At 47.9% G+C, this 23,036-nt stretch overlaps 1 protein-coding gene across 2 annotated transcripts in view; it reads left to right on the forward strand.

Moving 5' to 3' along the window:
• Positions 1-23,036, forward strand: part of LOC131958299 (serine/threonine-protein kinase NLK) — a 58,206-nt gene that overhangs the window by 23,818 nt on the left and 11,352 nt on the right. For both annotated transcript variants that reach the window (XM_059323258.1, XM_059323257.1), the window contains exons 4-8: positions 13,052-13,158; positions 13,384-13,469; positions 15,216-15,425; positions 21,220-21,408; positions 22,670-22,868. In XM_059323258.1, coding sequence (XP_059179241.1) covers positions 13,052-13,158; positions 13,384-13,469; positions 15,216-15,425; positions 21,220-21,408; positions 22,670-22,868 — 791 coding nt within the window. The remainder of the gene's footprint in view (positions 1-13,051; positions 13,159-13,383; positions 13,470-15,215; positions 15,426-21,219; positions 21,409-22,669; positions 22,869-23,036) is intronic.

The raw sequence follows: 23,036 nt of genomic DNA on the forward strand, positions 1-23,036 counted from the left end.
AACGTATCTGGCTCATGGCTTACAACGTATCTGGCTCAGTACCCGGCTCATGGCTTACAACGTATCTGGCTCATGGCTTACAACGTATCTGGCTCAGTACCCGGCTCATAGCTTACAACGTACCCGGCTCAGTACCCGGCTCATGGCTTACAACGTACTCGGCTCATAGCTCACCTTTGTCAGGCTTACAGCTATCTGTTGTGTGAGGCGGGGTGTTTGATGGGTGTATGGGCCACCCAGCCATGGCCGCATTAGATAGGGCCAACGGTTTCCTGACTTGATGGATATGACTGATGCTTGACTTGATGGATATGACAGATGCTTAACTTGATGGATATGACTGATACTTGCCTTGATGGATATGACTGATGCTTCATGGATATGACTGATGCTTGACTTGATCGATGAACAAACGGCAGTATCTTATCTGATGCCTTGTATGTTTGAATTGAATGTATTGTCGAGCAAATATTGAGTCAGTAGCTGGCGTACGATGGGAGGGGGGGGTACTACTATTAGTTAGTCTAGTAGGTCGTTGTGTCAACTTGTCAGCTGTAGTCGACAGTAAGAAATCTTTGTCTGGTGACTCGCTTATTGATTGATACAAGCTGATGTACAACTTTGGTCGAGGTTAGCATGTTACTGTCAGTTCTCACGTAGAGTGTACATGCACATTTGCTGCACGGGGGGGGGGGGGGGGGGGGGCAATACGTAGAATGAGCATGAACATGCACCGTGTAAAGGTCAGACTAACTCAGGTATACACATTCTGCAGTGACCTGGAAATGAAGCGATATTTATCCAACCTCGATTGTTTTTTTTTTTAATCTGCCAGATTGAAGATAAATACTTGGCTTATTGCCGCGGCGGATTACTCTGTTCCCCGTCTAGTTGGTCTGTCCGGGCAGGATTATGCCCACTGATTGTGGAGGGCGTGAAATGAATTGATCCCCCGTACACGGACTTTGCTGACGACCTGGCCCTCCTTTCTCACACACAACAGCAAATGCAGGATAAAACCAACAGGGTTGCAAATTTTTCTACAAGCCTGGGTCTGAACATCCACAGAGGGAAAAGTAAAGTTCTCAAAGTCAATGCATCAAACAACAACCCTATAACACTGGCAGAAGAAGCCCTAGAAGAAGTGGATAGATTCACCTACCTTGGAAGTATTGTTGATAAGCAGGGTGGGACAGAAGCAGACATAAAAATAAGGACGGGTAAGGCAAGAGCAGTCTTCAACCAACTAAAAAATGTTTGGGGTTCGGGAGATTTAACCCTTAGAATAAAAATCCGGATCTTCAACACACTAGTAAAACCTGTTTTACTCTATGGAGCTGAGACATGGAGAATAACTGCTATAAATAAGAAGAAAATACAATCATTTATAAACGCATGTCTCAGAAAGATCCTGCGAATTCGCTGGCCTAAAACCATCAGAAATGATGTTCTATGGCAACGGACAAATCAACTGCCAGTGGAAGTAGAGATCCTCCAGAGAAAATGGAAATGGATTGGCCACACACTCAGGAAGCCTGTATCCAGCATAACAAGACAGGCCCTCACCTGGAATCCACAAGGCAGGAGGAAGAGAGGCAGACCAAGAAAGACCTGGAGACGTGACCTGGAAGAAGACACCAAGAAGATTGGATACACCTGGGGACAGTTGGAGAGACTAGCCCTGGACAGAGACGTCTGGAAAGCTCTTGTCAGCGGCCTATGTCCCAGTAGGGACGACAGGCAAACATGACATGACATGACAGCTGTTGACGTTTGGTCGAGTTGGTTTCCAAAGTTGAGTGTGACTGGTCCTACATACCACACAGCCCCGTCTGTAACCTACTGCTACAGCCACCCCCAGTGCCAGTCCCCTTGGCTTTACCCCAGTAAACTTGACCCCCACACAGACCCTCTTTACCCCAGTAAACTTGACCCCCACACAGACCCTCCATTCAGTCCCCGTCCTTAGAAAACTACACTTGTCTCTACCTAGTTGGCCTACATCATACGTCTAGCGGCACGATACGTTTGGTGTTTGTTGACGTCATCAACTCCCCGCCACCTACCGGTGACTTGGTTATCTACCAGTATTTTCTACCTGTATTCCGGCGGGTGGGCAGGGAACATCCCCAGCCTTGTAAAATGTGGTAGTAGATTGGATCTAATGTTACAGGGTTAAGGCATGTGCTGAATCCTCAACCGTTAAAGATCAACATTTAACAAACATGGCATTCTCATTTCTGATACTGCAACATTCAGCGGTCCACGCCCCCCCCCCCCCCCCCCCCCACGTACAGTGACTTCCACTCCCACCCCCCCCTCATTTAGAAACTATGCCATCCCAAGGGGACTAGACAGACAACTGGAATGCTGCAAGTCGTATCATGAATGAAAGCAGGATAAACACGGCCAGCAGTAAATATAAACTTATCTCTCATTGGCTTATATTTTACCTCTGTTTAGCATACCGTCTATTTTTATCCGGCTTTTTGTTCCATCGGCTGTATCGCCCCCCCCCCCCCCCCCCCCCCCCCACCGCCGTCCCTTGGAGGGTTTCCCCAGCAATCAGCAAGATTCTAGACAGCTTGTGAGAGATGACCCAAACACACCCACCTGGATCTCTTTGTTGCATCACTCGCCGTGTCAGAACTCTCGTCTGACCTATTTACCGCGGGCTAACTGTGTAGTTGTCAGGTGTGCGTGTACTGTTAGGCCGTCTAGACGTGACGTAACCAAGTGAACAGTCTTGTGGGTAGATTGATGAAAGCACCATTGGAGCTGTTGCTGTCGTGAGAACTGATTCCCGTGTTGGTTCAGCCGTCTGTTGTGGTGGTGTAGGTCATCTCTCACGTCTCGGCTACTTGTACGGTCAACTGTGGACACATCCGTCTGTAGTATCTACATAGATCTGGTTGACGGTAACACGCCTTTCAGGTCAACTTCTGCCCCCCTACCCCCTCCACACATACAGTGTCATGTTGTGGAGCAGACGTAAGACAAGAAAAAAACGTAGCCTGGAGATTGTGTCATTATAAAAAATATTGTGTCATTATAAAACTACGATCCTGTTTGTCCTAAGTAGCGAGGTGTATGGATTGATTGGCCTAGATCTGGGGTCGGCAACCTGCGGCTCGCGAGCCGCATGCGGCTCTTTTGATATCAAGATGCGGCTCTTCAGCTCTTTGAACAAACGCTAATAATCTTAATAAAAAAATAAAATATTTAAAATAAAGAAAATGTTAGTGGCTCTTTAAAACTAGGGAAATTTTGAAAATTGCAACTTTTGGCTCTTCCTCTTCAAAAGGTTGCCGACCCCTGGCCTAGATGGGTTTAGAAAGTTTGGTTGTCATATCACTTGAGTGCTAGTCTAGAATGAGGTAGGTTTTAGTAAGTCCTGCCGGCTAAGTCCCCTTCTAATTGAATGTACTCCGTGTGTACAGGGACCGCTATAGGGCCGGGTTACCCTTTAGTCTATAAGACAGGGCTCTAGACCAGGGGTCTCCAAACTACGGCCCGCGGGCCGGATGCGGCCCGCGAGGTCCTCTCATCCGGCCCGCGGAGATCTTTTTGTCGACAGAAAAAACGTTTGTTAGTGATGGCTGAGGAACTTTGCCCAGAAAAATCAAAGACATGCCCGGAAGAAACTGGCCCCTGATCTGAAATTTGATAGTTAATGCGGCCCTCGGACTGAAAAGTTTGGAGACCCCTGTCTAGACGGTCGATACATTCTCTATAGGACTGACACGACACACGTGTCGTTAGGTTGCTTTAAATGACGTGCATGGCCCACACAATTCACGGACACAACTTTTATTTAGTACAATCTACTCAAGGCTTCCACTACGGCACTACTGCCCCCCCCCCCTATAAACATCATAACTAATGCTAGCATAGACAACGTAGCAGTAAGCTACTTATTTTAAAGCTATAAACCTCTGCATCTCTCAATGATAGAAAACACCCCCACCCCCCATCATCATCATCTTTACTTCGGCTCGCTAAGAAAATGTGGCAATTATTTTACGGCTGTGTTCTGACTGTAACATCCTCTGTTGAATAGGCCGGCGTCTGAAATGCCTGCCTCAACCAAGGCGTTGACCTTTCAACTTGCCTCGGATGGTCCTGTGGCCTACACACAACTCAATGATGTTGTATAATTTCCCGGCCTCGCCAAGACGTCTTTCTGTCAACTTCTCTCTTCTTTCTACTCTAGACGAGTGCCCGAGGTGAACGACCTACTTATCGATTTGAGCTCTGGGTGACGCAGGCCCCTCCACTGTGACTGGAGCCTGCTGGGGGTCGTCTGCTTACAACAGACGTGGGGCAGGTCCTTGTGGTGCCAGACAACGTCTGTCATCAGGCGTCTGTCATCTTGCATACAGCTAGTGGCATCTGACATATATGTCATTGGGCAACCACCACCCCATCCCTACATCTGTGGTCAGACGTTCTTGCTGGTCTAATGAATCATTAATGACTGGCGACTCTGGTCGGCCATCATCCTAGACACACAAGTTATGTTTTCAACATGATCTTGTGTGTGTGTGTGTGTGGAAAGGGTGTGTGTGCCATTTCCGGTTCTCCGAGATAAGTCGGGTTGTCGCCCCTGTTATCGATTAGCTTGAGTCATCTGCCGCCGTTATTGAGCTCAATATTCCAGTGTCAGTGAAATAGATGATGTCAATTGATGGATGGCTCTATAAGACTGGCTGACATGACAACCCGCTCAATATTCCAGTGTCAGTGAAATAGATGATGTCAATTGATGGATGGCTCTATAAGACTGGCTGACATGACAACCCGACATGACAGGCGGTGGCTGGCGTGCATGCGGGGACTCCTGAAGGAAGCCACCACCATCTGAAATCAATACTACTTGTATAGCATACATCATCCTACGTGTAGGTTTAATTAGCCCCCCCCCCCATACGAGTTGTACAGCATAGACCTCCCTAGTACCCCCCCCCCATACGAGTTGTACAGCATAGACCTCCCTACGTACCCACCCCCCCCCCATACGAGTTGTACAGCATAGACCCCCCTACGTACCCCCCCCCCATACGAGTTGTACAGCATAGACCTCCCTAGTACCCCCCCCCCATATGAGTTGTACAGCATAGACCTCCCTACGTACCCCCCCCCCATACGAGTTGTACAGCATAGACCTCCCTACGTACCCCCCCCCCCATACGAGTTGTACAGCATAGACCTCCCTAGTACCCCCCCCCCCCATATGAGTTGTACAGCATAGACCTCCCTCCGTAACCCCCCCCCCCCCAGTATAACAAAGCTGTGTACGTCTAACCAGCTAACCCTGCAGGTAATTGGAGGCAACCTATCGATCCCCCGCCCCAACCATTCAGTTAATTTAATCTGCTCATTAGCTATTCCCATCATTAAAAAAGGGGTTATTACTTTTGAGTTTTTCCCTTTTGTCTTGCCTGGCTATTTGTGTTGTGTAGTTCAGGTCAGTGTACAGCACGTCATCAAGCTTTAGAGGGGGGGGACTTCACCTATGGTTAGGCCGGGGGGGGGGGGGCTGGTGTATGTAATGTGGTAACGAAGGGCGCCTGAATGGATGATGAAGTCAGGCGAGTGAGGGCTGCTGTAGTTGCCAGATAGCGCCGGATGCTGTTGAGGGTTGTACTTGAATATTTACAAGAAATGACACCAAGCTCGCTATGCGGAACTTGACCAACTTTGTTTGAAACATTTTTTTGTGTGCCCATGAAACATGTTAGGTAGAGATGTGGCACCACTACACCATCACTGTGAACTGTGGGTAGAGATGTGGCACCACTACACCATCACTGTGGGTAGAGATGTGCCACCCCTACACCATCACTGTGGGTAGAGATGTGGCACCACTACACCATCACTGTAGGTAGAGATGTGACACCCCTACACCATCACTGTGAACTGTGGGTAGAGATGTGGCACCACTACACCATCACTGTGGGTAGAGATGTGCCACCACTACACCATCACTGTAGGTAGAGATGTGGCACCACTACACCATCACTGTGAACTGTGGTGACCTTGGCCACTAGTCATCAGGCTGACAAACCCTCTCCCCGCCCCGCCCTCTGCTCATTCAGCCGTACACGACGCCTACACCATCGGCTTACACACAAAGGCTACTTATGGAAATTCCCGAACGGAAATCAAAGTTTTACCGAGGCGCAGTAAGTGTAGCAGTCGTCACCGGTCCCACCTACCATAGTTCATCGAGTTCAAGCTGTCGGTGGTCTCACTACCTCAGTAGATCGAGACTAGATCGAGTCTGTATAGATCTAGCACCAGACATCGGAAATAGTTTAGCAACTTTATTTTTGCCTTACACGAAAACGGCATTGGTGAACTGTAGGAGAAGTAAGGGGGACAACAAAGAGACGTCCGGGGGAGGGGGGGGGGACTAGTCTCTGGCCCTACCAGTCGTACTAACAGTGGGACTTGCCCAAGTATTCCACAAATCAATGGGCAGCCCCGTGCTAGACTATGTGCTCATCTACGATCACGTTCAAATGGACAGTCCCGTGCTAGACTGTGCTCATCTACGGCCAGAGACTCGAGGGTCGTAGGGTGCGACCGTGCCTTTATTGGGGAGTGTGTAGGGCTGATACAACTGTCTATTGAGATGAACTTCAATGTGGGATTTTATTTTTGTGCGTAGTTAAAAAGTTGTAAAGGAATGTGAGGTTTTGATGAATGAGCCACCACCACCAAGTGCTGTAAGTAAGTGTAAACCACGGTGGTGACGCGGCAATATTCCCCGTGTGACGCGGCGTCCTTGATCAAAGACCAGCTCTCTATTCACAGACATTATGGGATTGTTGGGTTTATACGCGGCTTCTTTCATACTGGCTGCTTTGATTAGATGAAGAGGGTAGGTTCTAGAACTTCTCGTTTATCGATGGTGTGTGCTCGTACCCCCAGCACACTACCCCATCCGATGACCCCCAGCACACGACCCCCCCCATCCCATGACCCCCATCCCATGACCCCACGACCTAACCAACACGACCAAGACAACAAAAAGCCCGCGGTCCCCCGACTCACACGATGCGTCATCTCCGACAAAAGTGACCTTAAAAAATGTTTGAGCCGCATCCTTCAAAGGTCTGTGACTTCGCCTGACCCAGTTCCCTGCCTGGGTCACATCGTGCCCCCCCCCCACCCCCCTCACGCGCCGGGGTCAAATCGCACCCTTGTCCCCCTTGCCTTTCACGGTTGTATACGATTTCTCCCATTAGCATACCCCCTTTCCTAATCCTTTTGACTGCCCCCCCCCCCTTAAGTTACCAGAGGCTGTCCACTTTACTTTGAATCTCCTCCCCTCCACTGTGTTACAGTCACAAGATGCATCCCCCCCCCACTGTTTCAACTGAAACTGGTCTTGTTTTTACCCTTGTTCTGCTGTGGACACATTCCCTTGTTCTGCTGTGGACACATTCCCCCTCTCCTACCCACTCACTTTCACTACTTGGCTTTAGTTAGACGAATAGCTCCAGTATTATTGTTGAGACGGTGTAAGTTTTTAAAATCTATCAAAAAGGCTGAGGTACTCGATAGTCACAGAGCCCCCCTCTATCAATGGCATCCATCACTGACTCCCCCACCTGACCAACCTCAGCAAACACAGTCTGTATTGCCTGAAGTGTCCAGATCGTGTTTCACATCTGCTCTCCTAGAGGAGAGTCAGGGCCTGGTCCAGGAAATCACTCAGTACTGTCATGCTTTGGTGTGACTTCTGGCTAGGCCAGGGTTGTTGTACCCACTGGGCCAGGGTTGTTGTACTCACTGGGCCAGGGTTGTACTCACTGGGCCAGGGTTGTACTCACTGGGCCATGGTTGTACTCACTGGGCCATGGTTGTACCCACTGGGCCAGGGTTGTTGTACCCACTGGGCCAGGGTTGTTGTACCCACTGGGCCAGGGTTGTACCCACTGGGCCAGGGTTGTTGTACCCACTGGGCCAGGGTTGTTGTACCCACTGGGCCAGGGTTGTACTCACTGGGCCAGGGTTGTACCCACTGGGCCAGCCAGGGTTGTACCCACTGGGCCAGGGTTGTACCCACTGGGCCAGGGTTGTTGTACCCACTGGGCCAGGGTTGTTGTACCCACTGGGCCAGGGTTGTACCCACTGGGCCAGCCAGGGTTGTACCCACTGGGCCAGCCAGGGTTGTACCCACTGGGCCAGCCAGGGTTGTACCCACTGGGCCAGGGTTGTACCCACTGGGCCAGCCAGGGTTGTACCCACTGGGCCAGCCAGGGTTGTACCCACTGGGCCAGCCAGGGTTGTACCCACTGGGCCAGCCAGGGTTGTACCCACTGGGCCAGGGTTGTTGTACCCACTGGGCCAGGGTTGTTGTACCCACTGGGCCAGGGTTGTACCCACTGGGCCAGCCAGGGTTGTACCCACTGGGCCAGGGTTGTACCCACTGGGCCAGGGTTGTACCCACTGGGCCAGGGTTGTTGTACCCACTGGGCCAGGGTTGTTGTACCCACTGGGCCAGGGTTGTTGTACCCACTGGGCCAGGGTTGTTGTACCCACTGGGCCAGGGTTGTACCCACTGGGCCAGCCAGGGTTGTACCCACTGGGCCAGGGTTGTACTCACTGGGCCAGGGTTGTACCCACTGGGCCAGCCAGGGTTGTTGTACCCACTGGGCCAGGGTTGTACTCACTGGGCCAGGGTTGTACCCACTGGGCTAGGGTTGTACCCACTGGGCCAGCCAGGGTTGTACCCACTGGGCCAGGGTTGTACTCACTGGGCCAGGGTTGTACCCACTGGGCCAGCCAGGGTTGTACCCACTGGGCCAGCCAGGGTTGTACCCACTGGGCCAGGGTTGTACCCACTGGGCCAGGGTTGTACCCACTGGGCCACCCAGGGTTGTACCCACTGGGCCAGCCAGGGTTGTACCCACTGGGCCAGGGTTGTACCCACTGGGCCAGGGTTGTACCCACTGGGCCAGCCAGGGTTGTACCCACTGGGCCAGCCAGGGTTGTACCCACTGGGCCAGGGTTGTTGTACCCACTGGGCCAGGGTTGTTGTACCCACTGGGCCAGGGTTGTACCCACTGGGCCAGCCAGGGTTGTACCCACTGGGCCAGGGTTGTACCCACTGGGCCAGGGTTGTACTCACTGGGCCAGGGTTGGACCCACTGGGCCAGCCAGGGTTGGACCCACTGGGCCAGGGTTGTACTCACTGGGCCAGGGTTGTACCCACTGGGCTAGGGTTGTACCCACTGGGCCAGCCAGGGTTGTACCCACTGGGCCAGGGTTGTACTCACTGGGCCAGGGTTGTACCCACTGGGCCAGCCAGGGTTGTACCCACTGGGCCAGGGTTGTACTCACTGGGCCAGGGTTGTACCCACTGGGCTAGGGTTGTACCCACTGGGCCAGCCAGGGTTGTACCCACTGGGCCAGGGTTGTACCCACTGGGCCAGGGTTGTACCCACTGGGCCAGGGTAGTACCCACTGGGCCAGGGTTGTACCTACTGGGCCAGGGTTGTACCCACTGGGCCAGGGTTGTACCCACTGGGCCAGCCAGGGTTGTACCCACTGGGCCAGGGTTGTTGTACCCACTGGGCCAGGGTTGTTGTACCCACTGGGCCAGGGTTGTTGTACCCACTGGGCCAGTCAGGGTTGTTGTACTGGCACATGACTGGTGTGCTGCTGTCAAGTTCTCTCAACTTTAAAATACTTGACTTAAAGCAAACTAGGCTTTTGTCATTGTTTTACCTAAACACAAGAACAACCTTTGCCTGAAGTCCAACCCTAGCTCAGCCATAGCCCTCACAACTGCAACACATCACCCCCCCCTTTATAATGCTTCCACCAGATAGTAGATAGACCCCCCCCCCATGCAACACATCACCAGATAGACACCCCCTATATATAACACATCTACTTATTTACATAGCCAAGCATCAGTTAAGCTGGATATAAAAAAAAATCAGGTCATATTAAATGAGGTCAAGTTGTGACCCATTTTTATATATTGAGATTACAGTCTATTTATAACCCAGAAGTTTTGCCTCAACAGACAAAAAACTGCACTGTGTAATTGCTTTGAGCAACTGAATAACTCCCTGATGTGGATAAACAAACAATGTGTACACTGAAACAATGTGCACAACTGAAACAATGTGCACAACTGAAACAATGTGTACAACTGAAACAATGTGTACAACTGAAACAATGTGCACAACTGAAACAATGTGTACAACTGAAACAATGTGCACAACTGAAACAATGTGCACAACTGAAACAATGTGCACAACTGAAACAATGTGTACCACTGAAACAATGTGTACCACTGAAAGAACTTGAAACCAGCCCTGTGGATCATCTCTCCCCTCTTCCAATGTAGGCTGTAGTTGTCTGATACACACCTAGTTATAGCCTGACTATGAGAGATGTAGACTGATACACACCTAGTTATAGCCTGACTATGAGAGATGTAGACTGATACAACACCTAGTTATAGCCTGACTATGAGAGATGTAGACTGATACAGCACCTAGTTATAGCCTGACTATGAGAGATGTAGACTGATACAGCACCTAGTTATAGCTTGACTATGAGAGATGTAGACTGATACACACCTAGTTATAGCCTGACTATGAGAGATGTAGACTGATACAGCACCTAGTTATAGCCTGACTATGAGAGATGTAGACTGATACAGCACCTAGTTATAGCCTGACTATGAGAGATGTAGACTGATACACGCCTAGTTATAGCCTGACTATGAGAGATGTAGACTGATACAGCACCTAGTTATAGCCTGACTATGAGAGATGTAGACTGATACAGCACCTAGTTATAGCCTGACTATGAGAGATGTAGACTGATACAGCACCTAGTTATAGCCTGACTATGAGAGATGTAGACTGATACACGCCTAGTTATAGCCTGACTATGAGAGATGTAGACTGATACAGCACCTAGTTATAGCCTGACTATGAGAGATGTAGACTGATACACACCTAGTTATAGCCTGACTATGAGAGATGTAGACTGATACAGCACCTAGTTATAGCCTGACTATGAGAGATGTAGACTGATACAGCACCTAGTTATAGCCTGACTATGAGAGATGTAGACTGATACAGCACCTAGTTATAGCCTGACTATGAGAGATGTAGACTGATACAGCACCTAGTTATAGCTTGACTATGAGAGATGTAGACTGATACACACCTAGTTATAGCCTGACTATGAGAGATGTAGACTGATACAGCACCTAGTTATAGCCTGACTATGAGAGATGTAGACTGATACACACCTAGTTATAGCCTGACTATGAGAGATGTAGACTGATACAGCACCTAGTTATAGCCTGACTATGAGAGATGTAGACTGATACACACCTAGTTATAGCCTGACTATGAGAGATGTAGACTGATACAGCACCTAGTTATAGCCTGACTATGAGAGATGTAGACTGATACAGCACCTAGTTATAGCTTGACTATGAGAGATGTAGACTGATACAGCACCTAGTTATAGCCTGACTATGAGAGATGTAGACTGATACAGCACCTAGTTATAGCCTGACTATGAGAGATGTAGACTGATACAGCACCTAGTTATAGCCTGACTATGAGAGATGTAGACTGATACAGCACCTAGTTATAGCCTGACTATGAGAGATGTAGACTGATACACACCTAGTTATAGCCTGACTATGAGAGATGTAGACTGATACAGCACCTAGCTTCTGTTGTCCAAAATACTATCATTATCTCTGGCTCCGCTGGAACCTATAGGGATGAGGGGGTGGGGGGGGGGGGGGGGGATGAAACAGTGGTTGGCACACAAGTGCTTGTCTTGGGTAGACAGATAAGTGCTATCATTTCAAACTTACATAACCAACAATCTAGTGGTGTGGGTCAAACATCTAATGTAGCACTGGCTGTGGTAGTGGTGTTGTCTACTGGCTGTGGTAGTGGTGTTGTCTACTGGCTGTTGTAGTGGCACTACAGATGACCTCTGTAAAGAGTTATGTTTAAAATAAGATTATGTCCTCACATCTCTACAGTTCACCAACTCCTCCCCACCCCTTAAGGCTGGGCCTGCTCTCTTACAACATCCCACTGCTTCCATCTCTCTCTCTCACCTCTTCCCATCCTCCCACCCTCTGCCCTGCACAAACAGTATTAAAGCCAATCAATAGCATGATAAAGTTGCTCCAGACAAGATAAAGAGGATTGTAGAAGATTGTAGAAGATTGTAGAAGATTGAATAAAAGACATGCATAGAAGAGGAAAAAATGTAAACAACCAACATGGACAAAAATACTTGTCATAACTCACAAGATGAATTAACCAGATCTAATGGTACAAAGTAAAAGAACTAATGGTACAAAGTAAAAGATCTAATGGTACAAAGTAAACTAAAAGAACTAATGCTGTCAAATGAAGCAATGTTTTAACTAACCTTCAAGTTGTACTGGCTGTGAGGGCCAATATGTTGGGATGGAACTATTGATTGCTGGAAGATTGGACTGGGCTCAGTTACATTTGATGGCTCCCACACACAACTCTTTCAATGAATTTCCAGGTCCCTTTTCATTCTTAAATTAAAACATGTTACAAAGATAGAGAAATCACATTTTTTTTTAGAGATGTTCCAGCAGCTTCAAGCTCAGAATTGAAAATTACATTCTTTAAGTCTAAGGTTTAATCAGCATATAAAACTTGATCAGCACTAACAGTAAACTAGCCCTTTATACAGTGTAGGAATACACTACAGCATACAAAAACTAACCCTTTATACAGTGTAGGAATACACTACAGCATACAAAAACTAACCTTATACCAGTACAAAATATCTGACCCACTTTATTGTAGCTGTAAGACTTAAGAACATGTCTTGTAGCTGTAAGACTTAAGAACATGTCTTGTAGCTGTAAGACTTAAGAACATGTCTTGTAGCTGTAAGACTTAAGAACATGTCTTGTAGCTGTAAGACTTAATAAGAACATGTCTTGTAGCTGTAAGACTTAAGAACTCAGTGTTAAGTTCTCCTTGACCAAGTTGTCCAGCTTTGTTGTAACAGAACTCATGCAGTCAGACCTTCATAAAATCATCGTCTCACCCCAGCCCCTCACATCAGATCATGTCAAAGTCTTTCTATACCAAATACTCAGAGGTAAGTCTGTCATTTTATCAGCACAACAGTTTATGTAACAAATCTGCTTCCAACAGATGTCAATTCTGATGCCTCAAATAATTTTTTTCAGAAGAAAAATGTAACATGTAATCTATCTCATTGACTGACCACAACATACAACAACCATTGACTGACCACAACATACAACCACCACTGACTGTCCACATACAACTACTGACTGTCAACTGTATTTCCCTCCCTCAGGTTTAAAGTACCTCCACTCAGCCAGAGTTTTACACAGGGATATAAAGCCAGGCAATCTGTTAGTCAACAGCAATTGTTGTTTAAAGGTAGGTTTTACACAGGGATATAAAGCCAGGCAATCTGTTAGTCAACAACAATTGTTGTTTAAAGGTAGGTTTTACACAGGGATATAAAGCCAGGCAATCTGTTAGTCAACAGCAATTGTTGTTTAAAGGTAGGTTCACTGGTCAAAGGGAGGCCACCAACTCAACAAACTACACACAACTCACACTTTTAAACAGTGACCTCCCTTGAATAGTTCCCTTCCTTCCACAAATATTCAAATTCAGAATTTCAAAAATAAGAAGAATGAACCAAAGCTAAGAATAAAATAGTTATGTGAGCCTTAAGGTCTTTTAGTGAAGTGTGTCTGTGTTTCAGATTTGTGACTTTGGTCTGGCTAGGATCATGGAGCCTGATGAAAACATTGCCATGACTAAGTTTGTCTCTGTGTTTCAGATCTGTGACTTTGGTCTGGCTAGGATCATGGAGCCTGATGAAAACATTGCCATGACTAAGTTTGTGTCTGTGTTTCAGATCTGTGACTTTGGTCTGGCTAGGATCATGGAGCCTGATGAAAACATTGCCATGACTAAGTTTGTGTCTGTGTTTCAGATCTGTGACTTTGGTCTGGCTAGGATCATGGAGCCTGATGAAAACATCACCATGACTAAGTTTGTGTCTGTGTTTCAGATCTGTGACTTTGGTCTGGCTAGGATCATGGAGCCTGATGAAAACATTGCCATGACTAAGTTTGTGTCTGTGTTTCAGATCTGTGACTTTGGTCTGGCTAGGATCATGGAGCCTGATGAAAACATCACCATGACTAAGTTTGTGTCTGTGTTTCAGATCTGTGACTTTGGTCTGGCTAGGATCATGGAGCCTGATGAAAACATTGCCATGACAAAGTTTGTGTCTCTGTGTTTCAGATCTGTGACTTTGGTCTGGCTAGGATCATGGAGCCTGATGAAAACATTGCCATGACTAAGTTTGTGTCTGTGTTTCAGATCTGTGACTTTGGTCTGGCTAGGATCATGGAGCCTGATGAAAACATCGCCATGACAAAGTTTGTGTCTGTGTTTCAGATCTGTGACTTTGGTCTGGCTAGGATCATGGAGCCTGATGAAAACATCACCATGACTAAGTTTGTGTCTGTGTTTCAGATCTGTGACTTTGGTCTGGCTAGGATCATGGAGCCTGATGAAAACATTGCCATGACTAAGTTTGTGTCTGTGTTTCAGATCTGTGACTTTGGTCTGGCTAGGATCATGGAGCCTGATGAAAACATCACCATGACTAAGTTTGTGTCTGTGTTTCAGATCTGTGACTTTGGTCTGGCTAGGATCATGGAGCCTGATGAAAACATTGCCATGACAAAGTTTGTGTCTCTGTGTTTCAGATCTGTGACTTTGGTCTGGCTAGGATCATGGAGCCTGATGAAAACATTGCCATGACTAAGTTTGTGTCTGTGTTTCAGATCTGTGACTTTGGTCTGGCTAGGATCATGGAGCCTGATGAAAACATTGCCATGACAAAGTTTGTGTCTCTGTGTTTCAGATCTGTGACTTTGGTCTGGCTAGGATCATGGAGCCTGATGAAAACATTGCCATGACTAAGTTTGTGTCTGTGTTTCAGATCTGTGACTTTGGTCTGGCTAGGATCATGGAGCCTGATGAAAACATTGCCATGACAAAGTTTGTGTCTCTGTGTTTCAGATCTGTGACTTTGGTCTGGCTAGGATCATGGAGCCTGATGAAAACATCGCCATGACTAAGTTTGTGTCTGTGTTTCAGATCTGTGACTTTGGTCTGGCTAGGATCATGGAGCCTGATGAAAACATCGCCATGACGCAGGAGGTGGTCACACAGTACTACCGGGCGCCAGAGATCCTCATGGGTGCCGTGCACTACACCTCCGCCGTAGATATTTGGTCAGTGGGATGTATCTTTGCTGAGTTGCTCAGTCGCAGGATTCTGTTCCAGGCCTCCGCCCCTGTACAGCAGGTCAGTGACATCTCTAGGTCCCAGCTGTAGGTCTCAGCTGTAGGTCCCTGCTGTAGGTCCCTGCTGTAGGTCCCTGATGTAGGTCCCTGCTGTAGGTCCCAGCTGTAGGTCCCAGCTGTAGGTCCCTGCTGTAGGTCCCTGCTGTAGGTCCCAGCTGTAGGTCCCTGCTGTAGGTCCCAGCTGTAGGTCCCTGCTGTAGGTCCCTGCTGTAGGTCCCAGCTGTAGGTCCCTGCTGTAGGTCCCTGCTGTAGGTCCCAGCTGTAGGTCTCTGCTGTAGGTGTAGGTCCCTGCTGTAGGTGTAGGTCCCTGCTTTAGGTCTCTGCTGTAGGTGTAGGTCCCTGCTGTAGGTCCCTGCTGTAGGTGTAGGTCCCTGCTGTAGCTGTAGGTCCCTGCTGTAGGTCCCTGCTGTAGGTCCCTGCTGTAGGTCCCTGCTGTAGGTCCCTGCTGTAGGTCCCAGCTGTAGGTCCCAGCTGTAGGTCCCTGCTGTAGGTCCCTGCTGTAGGTCCCTGCTGTAGGTCCAAGCTGTAGGTCCCTGCTGTAATTCCCAGCTGTAGGTCCCTGCTGTAGGTCCCTGCTGTAGGTCCCTGCTGTAGGTCCCTGCTGTAGGTCCCTGCTGTAGGTCCCTGCTGTAGGTCCCAGCTGTAGGTCCCTGCTGTAGGTCCCAGCTGTAGGTCCCTGCTGTAGGTCCCTGCTGTAGGTCCCAGCTGTAGGTCCCTGCTGTAGGTCCCTGCTGTAGGTCCCAGCTGTAGGTCCAAGCTGTAGGTCCCTGCTGTAGGTCCCAGCTGTAGGTCCCTGCTGTAGGTCCCTGCTGTAGGTCCCTGCTGTAGGTCCCTGCTGTAGGTCCCTGCTGTAGGTCCCTGCTGTAGGTCCCTGCTGTAGGTCCCATCTATTTCATACTGGTAACCAAATATAAGAATTCTTGCTCTAACAGCTGAGAGAAAAATTTAATGCAAAAACTGATAAACTATCTACATAATGGCCCTAGTGAATACCACAGCCCTTTAATAGCCCCAGTAAAGACAGCCCCTAATGTCCCCAGTAAAGACAGCCCCTAATGGCCCCCCTAAAGACAGCCCCTAATGGCCCCCCTAAAGACAGCCCCTAATGGCCCCAGTAAAGACAGCCCCTAATGGCCCCAGTAAAGACTGGCCCCTAATGGCCCCAGTAAAGACAGCCCCTAATGGCCCCAGTAAAGACTGGCCCCAGTAAAGACAGCCCCTAATGGCCCCAGTAAAGACAGCCCCTAATGTCCCCAGTAAAGACAGCCCCTAATGGCCCCCCTAAAGACAGCCCCTAATGGCCCCCCTAAAGACAGCCCCTAATGGCCCCAGTAAAGACAGCCCCTAATGGCCCCAGTAAAGATGGCCCCAGTAAAGACAGCCCCTAATGGCCCCAGTAAAGACAGCCCCTAATGGCCCCCCTAAAGACAGCCCCTAATGGCCCCAGTAAAGACAGCCCCTAATGGCCCCAGTAAAGATGGCCCCAGTAAAGACAGCCCCTAATGGCCCCAGTAAAGACAGCCCCTAATGGCCCCAGTAAAGACAGCCCCTAATGGCCCCAGTAAAGACAGACCCTAATGCCCCTACTGAAGCTCCAATCCTAATGACCTGAACACACAGGCCTGCCAGTTGTGCTGATTTCTTTGTCCCACATGTTAGCATTGATTTTCTCAATGTAGGCCTACAAAGGTGAGAAATAATTCCCTCATTTCAGTGTGGTTTATTTTTTAAAGAAAGCTAGCTAATTGCTGCTCCACTTGATCACCTTAATTAGGCGGGGCTCATGCTTGGCTGGTCATGAATAGTGTCTTGTCTTGGTAGCTCATGTGTGATTAGGTTAGTTATGTCACAGCCAACTGATAGTACAAGAATGGTTTACTTTTACTTCATCAGCCACACAATCATCAGTACCACAATCATCAATACCACAATCATCAATACCATAATCGATATCACAATCAATTGAATCTCAATAAATACTCCACAATCATCAGTTCCACAAACATTCCCACAATCATTGATACCACACTAATCAGTACCACAATCATCAGTACCACACTAATCAGTACCACAATCATCAGTACCACAAACATTCCCACAATCATCAGACCACAATCATTGATACCACACTAATCAGTACCACAATCATCAGTACCACACTCATCAGTACCACACTCATGGGTGAGAGCTTAGACTAGAGGGTGTGCTGTCCTCCAGATTTTGTTGTCATCAAGCCACAAAGGCGTCACAGTTCACTGGAGGGTGAATTTAAAAATTAGCAATGGTGGAGGTGGGGGATGCAGATACTGTTATACTGACAGATGTCTCCATGACACTGTGGCACTGACAGATGTCTACATGACACTGGTACTGACAGATGTCCACATGACACTATTGACAGATGTCTCCATGACACTGGGGTACTGACAGATGTCTACATGACAGCGGGATACTGACAGATGTCTACATGACTGTCATACATGTCTTTGTTACACTTCCATACTGACAGATGTCTACATGACACTGGGGTACTGACAGATGTCTACATGACAGCGGGATACTGACAGATGTCTACATGACTGTCATACATGTCTTTGTTACACTTCCATACTGACAGATGTCTACATGACACTGTGGCACTGACAGATGTCTACATGACACCGTCGCACTAACAAATGTCTACATGACACCGTGGCACTGACAAATGTCTACATGAACTGACAAATGTCTACATGACACTGTGGTACTGACAGATGTCTACATGACACTACTGACAGATGTCTACATGACACTACTGACCGATGCTTGGGTCTACTACATGCAGCGAGTGATGCAGGAATGTTGTAGACAGCACCATCACCCACTGGTACACGCCACTGGTACACGCACCCTGCTACAGCTACAACTTCCAGCCGTCTTTGTTCCCATGTACCCAGTACCTCCCCTCCTCTACCCTCACTCTGACCTCCAGTTTGTTTTCCCGGCACTTAGTTGATGAGTTTAGAGTCTAGCAACGGTTTCACAGCCGTGACGTCTGCATAAGACATTGCCCCCCCCCCCCCCCCCCGTTCCCACCCAGTGCCATGCAATAGAAGTAGCGGTGGAATGGTTAAGGGGGGGGGGGGGTGTCTGGAAGAGAGAACAGCTAATAGCAGATTAAAGACTAGGACAATCCCACAATTAGCTGATGAAAACCTGGTTGATCGATTTTTACCTGGCTCGTCTGTAGTGCCTACACACACCGACATCACTACACACGACACCACTACACGACACCACTACACGACATCACGACACGTATGACACCCCCACTCACACACTGTTTTAGTTGATTTTCCGGAAAAAAATTGAACCTTGAAATTTGTTCTATTTTTTATTTTAGCATTTGCTTTAACTTAAATTCCTTTTTGGTGCAAGAAAATAAATGTGGTATCTACAAATCTACGACCAACCACGGTTAAACTAAGAATGTTTTTTTTTTAATCACCACCTCGTGACCCCTCCTCCCCCGCCTCTCGTCGTTGTGTGACTGAAAGTTCACCCTTCCCACCCCTCCCATCTGTTTTGTAATGGCCCACCCTCCCCATCCTTCATGTAATGGCCCATCTTACATGTAATGGCCCACCCTTCCCATCCTTCATGTAATGGCCCATCTTACATGTAATGGCCCACCCTCCCCATCCTTCATGTAATGGCCCATCTTACATGTAATGGCCCACCCTTCCCATCCTTCATGTAATGGCCCACCCTTCCCATCCTTCATGTAATGGCCCATCTTACATGTAATGGCCCACCCTTCCCATCCTTCATGTAATGGCCCATCTTACATGTAATGGCCCACCCTCCCCATCCTTCATGTAATGGCCCATCTTACATGTAATGGCCCACCCTTCCCATCCTTCATGTAATGGCCCACCCTTCCCATCCTTCATGTAATGGCCCATCTTACATGTAATGGCCCACCCTTCCCATCCTTCATGTAATGGCCCATCTTACATGTAATGGCCCACCCTTCATGTAATGGCCCACCATTCCCATCCTACATGTAATGGCTCACCCTTCCCATCCTTCATGTAATGGCCCACCTCTCCCATCCGTCCTGAGATGGCCCACCTCTCCCATCCCCCCTGAGATGGCCCACCTCTCCCATCCCCCTGAGATGGCCCACCTCTCCCATCCCTCCTGAGATGGCCCACCTCTCCCATCCCCCCTGAGATGGCCCACCTCTCCCATCCGTCCTGAGATGGCCCACCTCTCCCATCCCCCCTGAGATGGCCCACCTCTCCCATCCCTCCTGAGATGGCCCACCTCTCCCATCCCCCCTGAGATGGCCCACCTCTCCCATCCCTCCTGAGATGGCCCAGCTCTCCCAACCCCTCCTGAGATGGCCCACCTCTCCCATCCCTCCTGAGATGGCCCACCTCTCCCATCCCCTCCTGAGATGGCCCACCTCTCCCATCCCCCCTGAGATGGCCCACCTCTCCCATCCCTCCTGAGATGGCCCACCTCTCCCATCCCCCCTGAGATGGCCCACCTCTCCCATCTCTCCTGAGATGGCCCACCTCTCCCATCCCCCCTGAGATGGCCCACCTCTCCCATCCCTGCTCAGATGGCCCACCTCTCCCATCCCTCCTCAGATGGCCTACCTCTCCCATCCCCCCTGAGATGGCCCACCTCTCCCCTTTATCCCCGGCCCTCTTACAGTGTGCGCTAAGTTCACCCCTCCACTCCCCTGCGATGACCCACCACTCCCTGTCCCCTCCCAGTTCCTCTCTTTGTCAGTGCTCATTGATTTTGCTCCCACCCTCCCCCCCCCCCCCCCCGACGTGAGATAAAAAAGCTCAGCTCCTCCAGGCAGTCTAATTTAGCACCGGCCTCATTCTTTCTCCTGCTGCCTAGATGTAGGTCACTGGGTTGCCAGATTAGGCTATGTTTTTGTTTGCTGCCTGACCATGTAGGTAGAGCCAAGGTCAGATGTCTGGCACTTCCACACCCACATCAAGGGGGGGGGGGGTGTATTTCTGTTAAGTGTTTTGTCCGTTATGTTACAGTTATGTCACTTCATCCCTACAAAAATAGTTTCTTTCATTAGATGGAAACTAAAAACAACAAAAACAAATCTAGATATCTTCATATCTAGCTTGGCTTGTCATTTGTGTCATCAATCTAACTAAGGCACATGTCACTGACATGACATGCCATACTACACTGACATGACACACTACACTGACATGACATGACACCACACTGACATGACACCACACTGACATGACACTACACTGACATGACAAGACTCATATCATGACACCACACTGACATGACACTACACTGACATGACACTACACTGACATGACACCACACTGACATGACACCACACTGACATGACACTACACTGACATGACACTACACTGACATGACACTACACTGACATGACACTACACTGACATGACACTACACTGACATGACACTACACTGACATGACACTACACTGACATGACATAACACCACACTGACATGACACTACACTGACATGACATAACACCACACTGACAAGACACCACACTGACATGACACTACACTGACATGACACTGCTGACATGACACTATGCTGACATGACACTGCTGACATGACACTATGCTGACATGACGTGACACCACACTGACATGACACACTACACTAACATGACACCATAATGACATGTCACACTACACTGACATGACACAATACACTACACTACCTTAGCACACTGCCCCACCACAACACAACTGACCCCCGTGTTTCTCCCCCTCCCCAGCTGGATAGAATCACTGAAGTACTTGGCACCCCCTCCTATGAAGACATGCCCACAGCCTGTCAAGGCGCCAGAGACTACATCAGATCCAGGCCCCACAAGCCAGCAGCACTCAACCAGTTTTATACTCTCTCTGACCAGGCCACACACGAGGCTGTCCATTTATTATGTCGCATGCTAGTCTTAAATCCAGTAAGTCCTCAATTTTTGCTAGTCTTAAATCCAGTAAGTCCTTGATTTTTGCTAGTCTTAAATCCAGTAAGTCCTTGATTTTTGCTAGTCTTAAATCCAGTAAGTCCTCGATTTTTGCTAGTCTTAAATCCAGTAAGTCCTTGATTTTTGCTAGTCTTAAATCCAGTAAGTCCTTGATTTTTGCTAGTCTTAAATCCAGTAAGTCCTTGATTTTTGCCAGTCTTAAATCCAGTAAGTCCTTGATTTTTGCCAGTCTTAAATCCAGTAAGTCCTTGATTTTTGCTAGTCTTAAATCCAGTAAGTCCTTGATTTTTGCTAGTCTTAAATCCAGTAAGTCCTTGATTTTTGCCAGTCTTAAATCCAGTAAGTCCTTGATTTTTGCTAGTCTTAAATCCAGTAAGTCCTTGATTTTTGTTAGTCTTAAATCCAGTTAGTCCTTGATTTTTGCCAGTCTTAAATCCAGTAAGTCCTTGATTTTTGCTAGTCTTAAATCCAGTAAGTCCTTGATTTTTGCTAGTCTTAAATCCAGTAAGTCCTTGATTTTTGCTAGTCTTAAATCCAGTAAGTCCTTGATTTTTGCTAGTCTTAAATCCAGTAAATGAGTAAGTCCTTGATTTTTGCTAGTCTTAAATCCAGTAAGTCCTTGATTTTTGCTAGTCTTAAATCCAGTAAGTCCTTGATTTTTGCCAGTCTTAAATCCAGTAAGTCCTTGATTTTTGCCAGTCTTAAATCCAGTAAGTCCTTGATTTTTGCTAGTCTTAAATCCAGTAAGTCCTTGATTTTTGCTAGTCTTAAATCCAGTAAGTCCTTGATTTTTGCCAGTCTTAAATCCAGTAAGTCCTTGATTTTTGCTAGTCTTAAATCCAGTAAGTCCTTGATTTTTGTTAGTCTTAAATCCAGTTAGTCCTTGATTTTTGCCAGTCTTAAATCCAGTAAGTCCTTGATTTTTGCTAGTCTTAAATCCAGTAAGTCCTTGATTTTTGCTAGTCTTAAACCCAGTAAGTTGTTGCATATCTCTATGTGTTAGCAAAATGTTTGGTTGTGATTTCTCAAAGTTAAATGTCATCTTATAGTCTTCCTTTTCTAGCTTCATTATCTCATTTTATTTTGTCTGACTTGATGTCTTGTATAGTCTGTCTTGTTTTGTCAGATGTCTTGTTTTGTCAGATATCTGGTTTGGTCAGATGTCTTGTTTGGTCTATTCTGATGTTTGGTCTATCGTCTAACTTGGATGCCCCCCCCCCCCCCCTATCTGTACCAGAACAAAAGAATAACAGCAGCTGATGCCCTGACCCACCCGTACCTGGACGAAGGACGTCTGAGATTCCACTCGTGTATGTGTACGTGTTGTACACCAGGCACACAGGGACGTAACTTCTGTGGTGACCTGGAGCCTGAATGTCCTCATCCATTTGACTTCAACTTTGAGAAGTCTCTCACAACAGTCAACAGGGTCAAAGGTCAGAGAGTGCTTCCTTGTCAACTTGTATAGGAGCAGACTTTTTAGAGCATAGGAAATCATCAAATAAGTCAATTAGTTGACTAGGACAGTTTGTTGACAGTATCAAATCAAGATACATCATCTTAGCTCAGTAGGACAATTCTTTGACTGTTTCATTAGGAAAAAA

Source organism: Physella acuta, unplaced genomic scaffold (genome assembly GCF_028476545.2).
Source record: "Physella acuta isolate Inbredline_101_S28 unplaced genomic scaffold, ASM2847654v3 ptg001312l, whole genome shotgun sequence".
Classification (NCBI taxonomy): domain Eukaryota; kingdom Metazoa; phylum Mollusca; class Gastropoda; family Physidae; genus Physella; species Physella acuta.